This window comes from Lepisosteus oculatus, chromosome 5 (genome assembly GCF_040954835.1).
Source record: "Lepisosteus oculatus isolate fLepOcu1 chromosome 5, fLepOcu1.hap2, whole genome shotgun sequence".
Lineage (NCBI taxonomy): Eukaryota > Metazoa > Chordata > Actinopteri > Semionotiformes > Lepisosteidae > Lepisosteus > Lepisosteus oculatus.
The window spans coordinates 23,017,383-23,033,345 of NC_090700.1; the positions used below are offsets into that span (position 1 = coordinate 23,017,383).

Sequence of the window (15,963 nt, forward strand, 5' to 3'; positions counted from 1 at the left end):
TTAGACGGTTTGCTTGACACTTGTTTTTTGCTGAAAACAATTAAGGAGATTTTCCAAACCAAGAACTGAAAGGGGAACTACACTGAAATGTCTGTAGTTGTATGGTTGTTTAACCACTGAGCACTCAGATCTTCTAGGACTACTACACTTTTTACTATAGGAAGTCGTGATCTACAAACTGCAAGGTAATGCCTCTATAGTTCAAGTAGGTAGCTGCATCAGCATGCGCAGGCTGCTTCGGGTGTGAAGAAAGCTCCCGAAGAAGGCTCCACAGCCGAAACATTGTGGTTCCTTTCTTCTGTTTTCAGAATGGAATAAGCCTTCACTTGTTTCTTTAATGCCTGTATAGTACTGATGACACACTGGCAACTGAATGTCGCCAATTGTAATACATGTCAATCTGGAATGGTACAAGTGTAACCCACCAGTATGAAAGTCTATCTTGGATCTTCCACTCTTTTTAGCAGCATTGCATAAACAATAATTTGATGTTATTTACCTTGCCAACAATGTCACGATGACCATGGCTAGCTGCCAGGTGTAGAGGTGTGTCATCGCCTCGGTTCATGACGTTGATCCGCGCCCCTCGCATGATCAGCATGTCCACCACATTGGAACGGCCCTCCCGGCAGGCCCAGTGCAGAGGACTGAAACCATGGTCATCTCTGAAACGGGGGAGAGACTGTTACTGCACATAGAGAGCAAGGCAGCATGGGGATGGTAATGGTAACGATATTAAGTTATAATTTACACCAATCACTTCAGAACACAGGATACCTGTAAGTTGTCACTTGTAACTGGTCTGTACATAATGTTAAAGGCCTTGCCAGCTGTGTCTGGGATTGCAGGTGACGCAAACTGTCAAAGTCAGCAACTTGACTGGAAACCTGAACCAAAACAAGCAAACTCTCCCAGTCAAACATAAGGATCTCACAGCATCTCAGAAGATGAATGGGTCTTGACACATGGGAATGTCTCTTCATATAAGAACAGTTACAAGGGAGGAATGACTTTTGATGCAGCTGGCTTATTTGGTAGGTATGATATGATAGGTCTCCTTCAGCCATTTCTTAAAAGAATCCAAGGTAACAGTTTTGAAATGATAGCTCAATAACTTGTTCTGCACTCCCACAACCTCTTGCAGGACTTCCAGCAGAAAAAAGCTAAGGCCGGGTGGTAACTAGATTGCTGAACTAGCTTGCAAAGTGACTAGAAATTTCAATATGGATTCATGCACATTTGTTTGGCTAGATTGCACCAACTTTCGGCCAGGTAGTCCACCAGTACTGTATAAAATGGTGGGAAACCCTGCTTTGCATAAAGAAGTCTCCTGTTCTGTGGAAGTTCTATATACTATGTCCACTTGTACCCTTGGTCCTTGTCTGACTGTTTATTGTGAAGAAGGCCATTGGGTCAACTTGGCAGCTTGCTTTGTGGATTTTGAAGACTATACTTTTGTAGACTAGAGGTCCCTTCTTAGTCTTTTAGTTTAAGATGAAAAACATTTAGCCTCTCGGTATAGGGCATTCCCTTTAGTACAAGAAGGTATCTGGTTGCTCTTCTCTGGATCGATTCCAGAGCAATGACATTTTACCTATACCTTAATAACCACAATTATACCCAATAATTTAAATGATAGCATAGCAGTGTGCTTTTGTTGAGCTTTTTTTCTTGCTTGGCCACACTGTCTAGATTATGTAAATTATTTCTAAACCTTAAAACCTTAAAAAGCTTCCCAACCTTCTACATAAGCAGCCACTTCTATCTCAGCGTTTTCTATTTTGTATTTATAGTTTATATTTTTGTTACCTGAATGCATAACCCTGCACATATCTGCATTAAACATTGTCTACCCAGTCTTGAAAATCTTTTTAAATATGAAATTACCATTTCTACAATGTAAACTGTAGTAGTGAACTATGTTCTCAGCATCCCTCTAAGATAGAACTGCCTTTACACAAACAGTTCAGAAGGCCCACAATTAATACATAGAATTACTATTGTAACAAGTCAGCATTGACTCATGTGGTGAGTAAGACCCATTGAGTAAGACTGGTGAGTCAAAAAGTAGACAGACACAGCATATCTTTTCTAATTCATCAGTCTTGCCAATCTACTTCACCCTGAAGAAATACCCTGAAGAAATAGTCTCCGAAAAATCTGATGGGGTTCCAAGCACTGGATGACAATCACTCTACTATTCTACAAGACCTGCACATACAGTAATCACAGCACCATGTGGAAAGTTTTACCTCTGCAATGCTTTGCAGGTAAATAATGAGAACAGAAACTCAAAGTGACAAAAAAAACTATAGGGGAGCATCAACGGCTCCTCTCAGATCAGGAGTTTGAAGTTTATCGTTAAAGGACTGTTTCCTAAAACCATCTATCCATCTCTAGTTGAAGAAAGGTGATTCAGGAAAGAAGGAAGACTTCTGTTTATTTGGCCATATATGGGCTGACAACTCTTCCCAGCTAACTCTTTATCCTGCAGTCTAGTTCTAAAAGTGTCACAAATAATATTCAACCCAATTGCCAGGATGATACTTGGTATGTTGTGATTCAAATTCAGCTGGGGATTATACATCTGTACTTCTAGCTGAATAGGCTTCACTGTTGGGAACACATCCAACATGTAACCGATATCCCCCTGTCAATTCAGAAATGGGTGTAAGAAATTAAGTTTTACTATACCATTTCAGAGCTCAGGAACACCATTAAAGAAATAGATAACTGTTAACCTTCAGTTTGAACCATGTTAACACATCTGACAACTATGAAGGTATCAAGAGGATACACTAAGAAAATAAAACAAAACCAAAAAACAATCCAGGAAACAGGTATACTCCTTAACTTCAGATCATGCATTATACTCTGGGTTGTCAATTGTCAAAAATATGCAAGGGTTAAACTTTTAAAACATCAATAAATCTATCCTGAAAACTGACAGATTAATAAAATCAGGCTTCTCCAGCTAACATCAGCTCCATCTGGATGCTTTGTCTGTCTGTGAGCAACACAGATACAAGTCCCCAGGTCTCCCACCCCCACACAGTGCTGTGCAGTTATTTCAAGCCCTGTCAGCTGCTAGTTCAGCTCAGGAAGGAGAGCAGAAGAGAGGGGGGTCAGATGAAGGTTCCCTGTCAGCACCCTGTATATCAGAGCGTCTGGGTCTGGCCTGAGTCGTCAGCCCACTCTTCTAGGGCAGTTTAGGGATCGTGCAGAGCCCTCCTGCAGAGAGGGATATTAGAATGAAGCAGCACTGGACAACTCATACAGCTCCAATTTTGTGGTATAGTTTACTTAGTGGTGAATTTGTGCATCTATAGTGTAGCAAGAGTTCGCTTAAACTATCTTTGCCTCAATACATTACACCAATTTATTAATGAAATTAATTGAAATCTCTTTAAATTTAATGAATCCTGGAGAGCTAGCAGTAGCAAAGAGCCCAGGTAGAATACCAGATCTCATGCAGGCAGTGCTACACATCTGCAACTCTACAGACCAATTAAATTAATTTCAGTGGTGGGGTTAATGATGTAGCTGTGCAGCTTTGAAGCCCTAGGTGCCTGTCTATGAGGAGTTAATGACAGTTTCCTCTGAGTGCTCCAGTTTTCTATAATCTCCCAAAGGCAAATCTTAGGGTTAAGAGGACACACAAAGTTGGCCTTTGCTGAGGTGGTGCACATAACACAACCAGTACTGGCAATGGGACTACAGATAAATGGACTCTCAAAGGACTTCCATGAAGTGTCCTCGCCTGATCTACTGTCTTTTCAATGCTACACTTTAAAATAATGTCTGTGCATTATCAAAATCAAAGAGAACCTCAAAGTTGAGTTTCATCTCTACATTTGATGGCGCCATGTAAGTGGCAGCCTGCTACAGCAGCTCTGTGTCTTTTTGTTGTCTTTTTGTTTCTTACAGTTAGTTAATGCAAATTTGTAAGTGTTTTTTCTTCATACCCTTGCCAGCAACTAGATTTGCGATCACAACATGATGGATACTAGAAAGCTGAGATACTTTTTCTTGTTTTTTTCTGATACTCGGACATCGGTTTCTATCGGGTTGCAATGCCGATAGCTTCAGAGGCATTGTCTACACGCATGACCAGCTGATAGCGCTAACGCGTCCGGCTCTCCTCACTGGAGAGAAGCCATCTGTTCCGGAAGAGCTGAGGAGGAGAAGCCGAGGCTGTAGGGCTGGTGCGACACGAAAAGCGTAGAGAAGGATTTTTAAACCCTATCTTCCTTTGATCATTATGGGAAATGTGAGGTCCTTAGTGAACAAGATGGACGAAAGGGGAGCATTGGTGAGGAGTCAGAGGGAGTATAGAGAATGCAGTATAATGTGTTTCACCGAGACGTGGCTGCAGGAACTTATTCCAGACTCGAATGTTACCATCGATCCTTTCAAGAGGAAAGTGGTGCTCGTCAACAACAGATGGTGTAGTCCTGAACATATTCATGTTAAGGAGCGCGTCTGTAACCCGGACATTGAACTGGGTGCCATAGGACTGTGTCCATACTATCTGCCGCGGGAGTTTAAATGTGCCATCTTTGTTGTTGTTTACATTCCACCCATGGCAAATGCAGAGGCAGTGTGTGACGTCATACACACAGTCACAGCCAGGCTACAAACAAAGCACCCTAGCGCTTTTATAGCTATTTCAGGGGACTTTAACCACGTCTCTATTTCCACCACTTTACCTACTTTCCACCAGTTTGTTAAGTGCCCGACCAGAGAAAACACCTGCCCAACACCTCCTCCATCCCCCCACAATCATGGCCGCCTACGGGTACAACCCCCAACAGCTACTCACCCCCCCATCCCCACAGCTGCCACTCTCCAACACCTCCGCCATTAACACCTGCAGCACTGACAGCGCTATGAGCACCATTCCCCAGGCCAGGCTGACCAGGTGAAGAGGGAGGTGAAGAGGCTGCACCAGGGTAAAGCCACAGGACTAGATGACGTCTGTCCCAGAGTTCTGAGGGCTTGTGCTGATCAGCTGAGCTGAGTGCTCCAGCGACTGTTCAACCTGAGCCTGCGTTTGGAGAAAGTCCCTGTGGTCTGGAAGACATCATGCCTGGTCCCAGTACCAAAGAAAGGGCCCCCCTCTGTCCTCAATGACTACAGACCAGTTGCACTGACTTCTTACGTCATGAAGACACTGGAGAGGCTGGTCTTATCCCACCTGACCCCTGGTTAGCTCATCACTGGACACCCTACAGTTTGCCTACCAGCCCAGTGTTGGTGTGGAGGATGCAATCATCTACATGCTGCAAAGGGCCTACTCACACCTGGACAAGGCTGGCAACACCGTAAGGATTATGTTTTTCGACTTCTCCAGTGCCTTCAATACCATCCAGCCCTTACTTCTAAGGAGGAAGCTGGAGGAAATGTAAGTCAATGCCTCCATGATCTCGTGGATCACTGACTACCTGATAGGCAGACCACAGTCTGTGAGACTTCAGAACTGTGTGTCTGAACAGGTAGTAAGTAACACAGGAGCTCCTCAGGGGACGGGTCTTTCTCCTTTCCTCTTCACCTTCTATACCTCGGACATTAAATACAACTCAAAGTCATGCCACTTGCAGAAGTTCTCAGATGACTCTGCAATTGTGGGATGTATCAAGAATGGGCAGGAGGGAGAGTACAGAGGACTAGTCAGCAGCTTTGTGGAGTGGTGTGGGAAGAACCACCTGCAACTGAATGTAACAAAGACTAAGGAGTTGGTGATAGACTTCAGGAGGAAGAGGGTCCAACCTACTCCTGTCTACATCCATTGGAGTGACGTGGAGATGGTGGATTCGTACAAGTACCTGGGAGTGCACATTGACGATAGACTGGAATGGTCCAAGAACATCGAGGCCATTTAGAAGAAGGGCCAGAGCCGATTTCACTTCTTGAGGAGGCTCAGGTCCTTCAATGTGTGTAGCAAGATGCTACATATGTTCTATCAGTCGATGGTGGTGAGCGCCATTTTCTACACGGTGGTATGCTGGGGCTCTGGGATTAGAGCAGTGGATTCTAACAGGCTGAACAAGCTCATCAGGAGAGCAAGCTCTGTGATTGGGTCTGGCCTGGACCCCCTGGAGGTAGTGGCTGAGAGGAGAATGGTGTCCAAACTAGAGGCCATCATGAACAACGTCTCCTATCCCCTCTATGACATGCTTGCAGAAATGAAGAGCACGTTCAGCAATAGACTGATTCATCCATGGTGTGACAGGGAGCGCTACAGGAGTTCATTCTTGCCTTCTGCCATAAGACTGTACAACACATCCACCTTGCAAAAACCATACAGAGGCCTGAGTCATGAACGACCTCCAGGAACAGAGGGCATGATTTATCAGAGTAGACTAATGGAACTTCTTTTCAGTTCTCAGAAAAACTAGATTTTAGAATGTTAAAATAAGCCAATAGGAGAAGTTACTTGAGTCTGTAATTTGTCATCGTTGTTCAGAAGGGCACAAATACAAAATTAGTCATAAGTCAATACCTGAATACCTTACACCAAGAACTAATGCGGGCAGATGTTGTAAAAGCCTCACTTTAAAGAAAAAGATGTTACAGAATTTAGCCAGTGACAAAATCACCCATTTTATACAGTCTTAATATTGTGATATTTGGTAGCACAAGCAACACCCTGTTTATCATAAAATCTAAGCCCAAAGACAAATCTGCTTTCCATTCTTGAGTGGCAATGATATGTTCTGCTGTTCTGCCGAATTCACAATAGCAAAAATTGTCTGTATTTGGGGGGGATCCGATACTCATTACTTCACCGGTCTTCTTACCGCACAAAGCATTTGGAAGGAAAGAGGAAAAAACTACTACAAAATAAAGAACATGTTATCTGTTCTATTTAGTGGACAAAACCTCTTAGGAATCCCATGGTGTCATGAACAGGGAAAGCTGGGAGGGTTGTGTGGTGTGCCTATGTGCATGGGCAGGGCCTGTCCTTTCTGCAGACATATGCTCATGCTGGGAGGATAAATATAAACAGCAGTCACTGCTGCACACCTACCACACCAAACATGGAGTCCCTCTTTCACACAAGCTTTATCATTCACACTCCAGAATTTCTCTTTGGCCTATAATTTTCTTTTACCACTTTCGTCACACTCTATCAACTTCTCTCAGACTCTGGCAGCAAGACTGACTGCGAGACCACACACAATTTACTAACACAGGCTGTATCCTGAGGATACGTTGAAAGGAGAAGGGGGAATTATAAAGAATTAAAACTCCTCAGGGTAAGATTCTTGCAAAATTGCAACAGAATCTCATAAAATAGACTGCAAATAATGGCATTTTATGACTCCAAGTCGATCTAATTTTTAGCTCCTGCAAGGACACCTCGGTTTACATTGTGACTTACAGTGCCAACCGAAAATCCTTTGAGTGTAAGTCATGGGGTGCAGAGGGAGATGTGTTGTGGTTCTCCGTTTTTATGGTGTTAAACAACCATCCTCCTTCTAAACTTCACTGCAGGAAAGGAGTTAAAGGAAACAAGCTGCTGTCTGAGGATTGCAGGGTAAAGGAAATGGTAAAAGTGAGTGTGGAAAGTATTTGCTCTACACTCTCCACCCCCAGAAGGCCCCACCTTTCTACACTCTGGCCCCCACCCATACAGCAACCTCCTCTCTCCCTCCTCCCTCAATCCTGCTTTGTTCATTTTTGGTGTGGTATGGACAGAATTTCCTAGAGCCTCATTTGTTATTCCATGTATGGAAGTGTTCAAATCTGCCCTGTACTGCATTTCTTGCTTGCACTCATTCTTACAATCCCAACAACACTTCACCAGAGAGGCACAGTGAGCCAGTATAATCACACCACTGGCAGAAAAAAATCAATGTACTGCAGTAAGTAAAGCTGGGAACTGATGTGTCATTGCAGTTCTTCCTCTCCCACTCTCCCCAGGGAGGCAACAGGCAATCAGCTAATGCACTGGCGGCACACAGTGCAGTGTAGGCACACTGGCCTGCTGACCTCAATGCAAGACCCTGCTTCAGAGGCCCTTGAAATGTGCAAGGGATCAGAATGAACAAAGAACTCTGGAAAGCACGATATACTGACACCTCCTATTTCTATTCACACCAAAAAATTATAAAAATGCAAACACTCAGGCAACTATGCCAACATATTATAACCATATTTATAAACCACTGAGCCACACAGTTCAATATTAATTAAATTCACAACATTCAAAAATTTTAAAATCCCAAGCTAGAAAACTGGCCATACTTTCAGACTTAACATTGGTCACTGAAAAAGGAAAACTGCTATTCCCTCCACAGTAACACCAGCGATTTCTTACATCTGAAAGCAAAACATTTCCTCAAAATGGGGAGCTGTTTAATTTGCAATTCAAGATTTTAATTTTATCAGATTGCACAGTGTTCTGTGCACTTCTCAAACACGGTTAATCTCAACACTTTCTATTCCAGTACATAACACCTTTGTAAAGAAAAGGAAATGTCAATGCTGCACTTCATTTCTCAAATACAATGTGTACCATCATGCATTACAGAGAGTCATAAATGATCAGGCTTCAGCTCCAGACTATAAATGCCAAATGTGCAAGTCTTGAATCTCTTCCATCTTTGAGCTAGTTCTTTTAAACAGAATGCTTTACCACTAGGCAGGGGGATGGGTATATGTGCCAGAATGGCTCAGTAAAAGGCACTGAAGAGTGTAAGGGAGATCTTGGCTTTAATATGAAACTATGAGGACAAGCTCCTAAGGGGTGACACTCACTGGCGCAGGGGGATTTTCCCCTATCTCAACACACAGTGGAGGGCTTGGCAGAATCTCCTAAGCTGGCAGAGTTGTCAACGAGATCAGTACAAAGCCCCTCTGGCGCCATGGGCTTCAAGTAAGAAAATCATCACAAGGCTTAATCTTGATACTGCCAAGGCTGCCCTTATAGTGTTAAGAAGATAATAGAGGATTCTGTCCATCACGGGAAATGCCCTCAACAACGCTGGTCTCCACTCTTAAAACTAGGTGGACTGGAGAAACTGGGATAAAATACTTCACTCAAGCATGCAACAAGGATGTCTGCAGTGCAGACTTGAACCAGCAACCTGTCAGTCCAAAGTCTTACCTACTACACTGTGCTATCCACAATTCTGCTATAACTAGTGTTATTTAGAGTCTTAAGCAGACAAACCTTTGTTGGACTGGCCATAGCTAATTTATAAATTACCACGTTTTTCATCTCCGGGTGTTTAGAAAATGTGTGGATTACAGACCATCAGCCTCTTAATGGCCAATAGGACAGCTTTAATTAAGGCAATTAAACCCAAGGATTTTTTTTCTGCTCAAAAGGTCAGGGTCACCTCCCTCAGCAATAAGTGTGCCTCTATAGACTACAACAAAACAGCAAACAAAGCTGTCTGCCACTGAGTTAAGAGCAGGTCTGACTTTTTCTTTTTTAGTCCCAGGCTGCTTTAGTCTAGAATTAACTACTGACTCAGCATTGCTTGACTTAGAACTCTAGTTCCGTCCCAACTGTCATCTTTTCTTTCCCAGAACACCACAATAGGCCCACTTCCTATACAGAGCAAAAAAAAAAAGCACATGCAGTACAACAGTCAGCATCCAAAGAGCTAGGAAACAGGGTTAAGGCCATGAATATCTGTGCAATTAAAACAACAGTTATGGTATACAAATTAAACAAATCAAACATGTAATAAACCCTTATTATACCTAGAACAACTAAATACAGCCTTTTAACCAGAATAGACAAGCGCCCCCCAGAATACAGAGGACCACCATTTATAATGGATTATCTTTCAAAAGCCTGCAGTGACTTTCTATTAAAAGCTTTGCTTTTTACTTGTTAAAGTTACCCATCTAGTAACCATAATCAAGCTGTTCTATCACTCTTTCAATGTCATTCTAACTGCCATTCTTTCTTTAGCAAGTGCTATAGTGCTTTGTCACAATATGGTAGTGGGATCCTCACAACTAGATCTCTGCGATTCTAATACACATTATGAATTTTCTTTTATTAATTTAATCAATGAACTTGCCATTTTATGTTATAGAAATAACCCATCAGCCATATCACCCTGCAGCTCTCAGCTAGCTACCCACTGAAGTTAAGCAGGGTTAAGCCTGGTCAGTACCTGGATGAAAGACCTCCTGGGAAGCTATGGTTGCTGCTGGAAATGGTGTTGGTGGGACCAGTGGGCAGCGCCCACCCTGTGGTCTGTGTGGGTCCTAATGCCCTAGTATAGTGGTGGGGACACTATACTGTAGTGGGTGCCGTCTTTTGGATGAGACGTTAAACCGAGGTCCTGACTCTCAGTGGTCATCAAAGATACTCGGGCATTTCTCTATAAGAGTAAGGAGTAATCCCAGTGTCCGGGCCAAATTTCCCCCCTCTGCCTTTACCATGGCCTCCAAATTGTCACCATGTATGATTGGCTTGCAATGGCCCTGTGATGGACTGGCGCCCCGTCCAGATTGTACCCTGCCTTGCGCACATTGCTTTCTGGGTAGACTCCGGTTTCCCATGACACTGGATGGTATAAAGCAGTATGGCAAATGACATGACGTTATAAACATTTTGCACAAGAAACCAAATTACAACTGCTTCAGTTCAGGTACTACAGGTTTTAAGGTTCTACATCTTCAGGTTTTATAAGCATAAACATTTTGTACAGACTATACTGATAATGAAAAATAACTATGCATCTGGTTCTACAAATGTACGCAAAATAAACTAACAAGCTTGAAATATGCAGGTAATGGAAATGGCCATGTAATAGGTTGTAGCTTGGAAAACCTTGAATAGGTGCAACGAGAGTTTTAATAATCTCCCTTATCAAAGTGTTCACTGGATGGGATATGCTGATCTAAACCCAAAAAGCTGTAGTGCACTGTGCTACTGAAGAAGTAGTGTGATAAATCCAAATTTTACAAAGTACGCTGAACTTGCATCAGCAAATAAACATTTTGTCTGCTTGTCAAGAGCTTTGATATAAAGTTCAGCAAAATGAAAAAACATTCAATGTATTAAAAATATCTGAAAAGAAAAAAAATCCAGTTCTAATTTTTCAACTAATAAACTCAAATTCTAAGCAGGCTCATCAACAGTTCTGTGCTCAGTACTACACCAGACAAAAACGAAGGTACCCTAAGCAGTAAAACAGCAACATTTCAAATGAGCTAATAAAGAAAAAATCCTGATCTTCTATATAAACATCAATATACTCCTACTTCCTCAGCTAAAGCAAAAAGGATGGACTTCCTGATTTTACAGCTGTTCTTCTGTTTAGGCCTGTTTTGTGGTTGCGAGTTTCACAACAATACTCATCATATGTTATTTACCTAACTCTTTCTAAAATATCCTATTTCCTCATAAATAGAAGGTGATAACCAATGTCTTTAGGTCACAATGAACTGTGAAAAAACAGCACTTGGTCCAGAATATAGCTAAACCATATTTCCATGCAGTTCTCATACACTATTATGGAACAGAATTTAGTTTTGCAAAATACTGTAAACAAAGTCAGATCCACATGGTGTTTCTCAATTTCATTAATGTGTACCTTATTTTATACTGACAGACACCTGTACAATGATACTTGACTGTCTAACTGATATTGATTTATGGCTGTCTGTATTTCTTATTATAAAACAAAAATCTGTTGACATATATGATCAGAGTTAATGTGAATCTTTAAGTGGGCAACACACTGCTTGCAAAGACAAATAACCCTTAGACTAATGGGGTTAATTACAACAAACTTTCAGATTTTAACTAACTTTCAAGTAGCTGCATACTTAGTTGCGATGAATTAATAAGGTACCATCTGGAGATCATCTCCAGCTCTGAGCTCAGCTACAATGAAAAAACAGTGTAGAACAGCATTTTTTTTGTTCTAATTAGCATGAACTACAGGGTGCTCTGTATCGGAACACTTGATTAATCTAATTTGTAAGTTAATATGTAGGCCATAATTATAACTTTTTCTGTCTCTTATAAGTATATAACCAAATGTCCTTGGCAATTTAATGTTATTCTAAATTTAAGAATGGCATTTGTTAAAATATACCAGATCATGGAACATATCATAATAATATAATGGTACATATCCTATAGAGACGGCTATCATAGTTGTTCATTTAAATGAACCCAGAGGAGGATAGGTTCCTCTCAAGGTTTCCTCCTGCTATAATCTAAGGGAGTTTTTCTTTGCCACTGTCGCCTTATAGGCTTGCTCACTGGGGGTTCAGGCCCATTTATGTGTAAAGCTTCTTTGTGATAATGTCCATTGTAAACAGCACTATACAAATAAAACTGAATTGGAAAGAATATCATAAGGCTGCATGTTCCTTACAGCAGAGGTAGCCAATTGTTACAAAAAATAATGTCCCATAGCACTAGAAATTGTATTTCTGAAACAAGATTAACATTTATATAAAGTGTTGGTACATGGAGAGGATTTTCTCTACAAGTAAAAATAAATTTTATTTGCAGCTCTAAAAGGGTAAACTTAGGAGACTTCTGTAACATTTTCAGGTCATTTCAGTTCAATGCTGTTCCTCTGACCTTGTGAGCCTTTGGAAGTTTAACAGCATTTTGCTTGCCTCTCATTTGGTCAGCATACAGGTCTTTTAAGAGCCACCACGGTCATTGGGGCATGTGTGATGCTACACAACCTTGTGATTTAGACCACATCTGGAAAGACCTGGCTTCCAGAATTACTAAAAACCACTGTTACTGCTCCAATACATTTAAAACATTAAATAAATCATTAGGGCATAGCAGTGCACAGCTATGAAAACAGGATCACTGCAACCAACCACCTTGTACCTAACATGTATTTAACTAAAACTGATGGCCTTGGCAAATGGCAGGAGTTGCGTGTATGTATGTAGAGGCACTAGCAGAAGCATTTCCATTACATTCCACCTCCTATGCTTCATAAACAGAAACTCAAAACAATTAAATGCAAAACAACTTGAAAAAAATGTCCATCATACCGCAATCCAAAGCATAAACTGTTAAATGTTTCAGATTTGTTGGGATCACAAGTGATGGCAACAACACATTGCAGATAAATATCAAACGCATTGTGATAAAGCTACAATCTTTACTTACCCTTGGTTCAGGTCGTTCTCGGTATTGTCAAGCCACAGGCGTACTGCTACAGCATTGCCCTCTCGACACTGGGTGAAGATGTCATCCATGACTGGCTTCTGCTCTCTACCCACAATACCTGGAGTCTGAGGTTATACTTGGTGCTCAAGGGAAAAACAGATCTGCAACGTCAGTCCAAATGAGGGCTGGATACCATTCATCCAAAAGTGGGGGGAGTGTATCCCGCAAAGATGATCCAAGACAGTAAATGGGCTTTCCCACCTGCCCACCTGAAACAGACAGCAGTGCATTACTGTACAGCAAGACTTGATAAAATAGCACAAACATGACAAGTCTAAAAAACGCTTGGACAACAGATACAAACCACAACAACAAATTCACTAAATTATGTGCTACTTGCTGAAAGCTGGTGGAATTTGCTGACTTTCCTCAATTGAAAAACAATATTGAATGCATGTCCCACTTCCCCATTCATCTTGGGAGTCCTGCTCCTCCACATCTTCATGGTAGGAGCAGCACATGAACAGCACAGTCCACAAATAGTGACAGGTCACCCTAAATTTTGCTTCACTGTTTGCATCTCTTTCAAAATTCAGCTCTTTTTGTAAAGTTGCTCTAAACACACACAGATATATTTTTATTAAAATCCAAACCTGAACATTACTTTGACCACTCACAGCAAGAATAAGTCTCCATTCTGCTGTGCTTCCCAAATTTTAACATCAGGCGCACATCTGCAATGTTCATTTGGCGTACCATCTTTTTATTTAAAAGTAAATAACACCGTATAATGTTTAAATATAAAGTGTTATTTTTTAACAATAAAGAAGACAAGGAATTATTAAATAGTTATTAATAAACACCTCCACCTTGAATACTTTCAATGGTTGCAAACATAAGGGCGAATGTTTGTCAGAGCTTAATGGCCATGTGTAAGTAATATATAAAGTGCATCGTGACTTACACCTGTGTGAGCATTAAACCCCAAACAACACTTGCATCAATGAAGTGCACAGTACTGTGGAAAAGAAATATCCTTAATTTCCTGCATCTGACCCTTGAAAACTGGTACTGTGGGCTAAGATGAATTTGCAAGTTTTCAAAGTCAAGACCTCTGACAGGAAATATTACAGATAGCTTGTAAGGGAAGGGTATGGTTAAAAAAAACTCTAAAACTTGCTACAGCCACATATCACCATAAAATGAAGAGGAAACTGTTGTTGCAATGGTAATCCTGCTCAGTAAGAGAGGGACCGCAGGTTCAGACATTTGGCTCATCTGCTTGGCTGAGGAGCCAATGGTGCGAAGCAACCATTTGTGGGATTATGACTGAATGCCTCTTAAATCAGAATCCTGCCTAAACGCTACTTACATGGTGAGATTCCCAGCCTGTGCCTTTGTTTTCAAACTGCTTGATTTAAGAGAGTAAAAAGATAAGAAACAAATGTACATCTACATATGCTCTACCCCTTGCGTTGTCTTGATTTTATCACCTTGATTCTATGAAGTTGTGTTGTTTTAAAGACTGAAAGGTACATCTTTTTTTGTCATTTATCTGCAAGAAGGGGGATCACATTTTTCTCTTTATGGCTGTTAAATCATTTTTGCTTTGTTTTTTTTTAATGTATCAATCTCTTCTTTGACAAGGATACTATAAATTATTTCAACATATTGAAACTTTGTAACGTTTGTAATGTAATTGAATTCTTCCCATGTTCTGTGCATTTGTCAATACCTCTCCATTTTATGTTTATTCTAGAATAAGAGACCTTAATGACCAAGAGACAGGTGATTTTTGGGGTTCATTTGGCAAAAGTTTTAGTGATGAAGACTGCTCAACAATGGCTATGCTGGCATGGAAGTCTGAAGGAAAGGCTTCATCAACAAGTGGCAACGGTGGATGAAAGCACATACTCCTGGACCGTGATGTCCTTGCATTGGTTCGAGATGCAAAACAGACAAGTATGTCTGAGTTTCGTCAAGTACAGTCTGTTGAGAACTTCGAAGAGGAATACTAAGGCTGGGTTGTGTTGCGTAACCCCTTTAGGGCCTAAAATGCACTTCTGCAACTAAAGCATTGCAAAGAACAAAAGACGGTGATCCACTGAGCAGGGAAAAAAATCATATGGTCAGATGAGTCAGCCCTCACCCTGTTCTCAACTGTTCACGGTAGCCCAATGCCCTGGTGTTGCCTTTATTTTGACAGTTATCTGTATATATTTCTAAGTCAAAACACTACTGACTAAATTGCAGGTCAACAGATTTACTGTTGCTTCTACACATGACAAGATTTAGTGTGAAAAGATTCCATAAAGAAAACCTTAATAAATTGTGTAGTTAGCAAACCTGAGCATCAAATAAGCCATTTACACATAAAGAGCATAACTTCTCTATACCTGCTGCATGTACTCAAAAGGCAGGAAAGTTAATTCAAAATCTGTACTCTCACTTCTTCAGTGGATTTAAGCTTCTCCACCTTGGTGGAGGCTGAGTACTTTTAACAAAATGCTTTGGGTTGATGGCAGCGATATAAGATTTTAGATTTTCAAAAGGAAAATGCTGCAGCAGCTGTTAAACCTGGGTAACCACGGTGCACTCGATTCTTTAATAAATTTCTTACGATACAGTACAGCCCTGAAGTGCAGTGATGAATAATAAGTGCGTTTACCTCTAAATCCTAACAGATATATCATGCCGAGGTAACCTGGTCCAACAGGGAGGGGTCAATGCCGTTCACCTGAATCACACCTTAAGAGCTTTTAGCTAACGTTTACGACGCACATACTGTGGATTCAGATTACTTAACAGTTTAAGAACTAAGAGTTGCAGATGCCATTAAA

At 41.2% G+C, this 15,963-nt stretch overlaps 1 protein-coding gene across 1 annotated transcript in view; it reads right to left on the minus strand.

Annotated features, from left to right (window-relative positions):
- ilk (integrin-linked kinase) overlaps positions 1-15,963 on the minus strand; it is a 38,649-nt gene that overhangs the window by 21,765 nt on the left and 921 nt on the right. Inside the window, exons 2-3 of the mRNA XM_069190218.1 lie at positions 13,124-13,392; positions 500-665 (exon numbers count right to left, since the gene is read on the minus strand). Of these exons, the coding sequence (XP_069046319.1) occupies positions 500-665; positions 13,124-13,212 (255 nt within the window). The 5' untranslated portion in view covers positions 13,213-13,392. The remainder of the gene's footprint in view (positions 1-499; positions 666-13,123; positions 13,393-15,963) is intronic.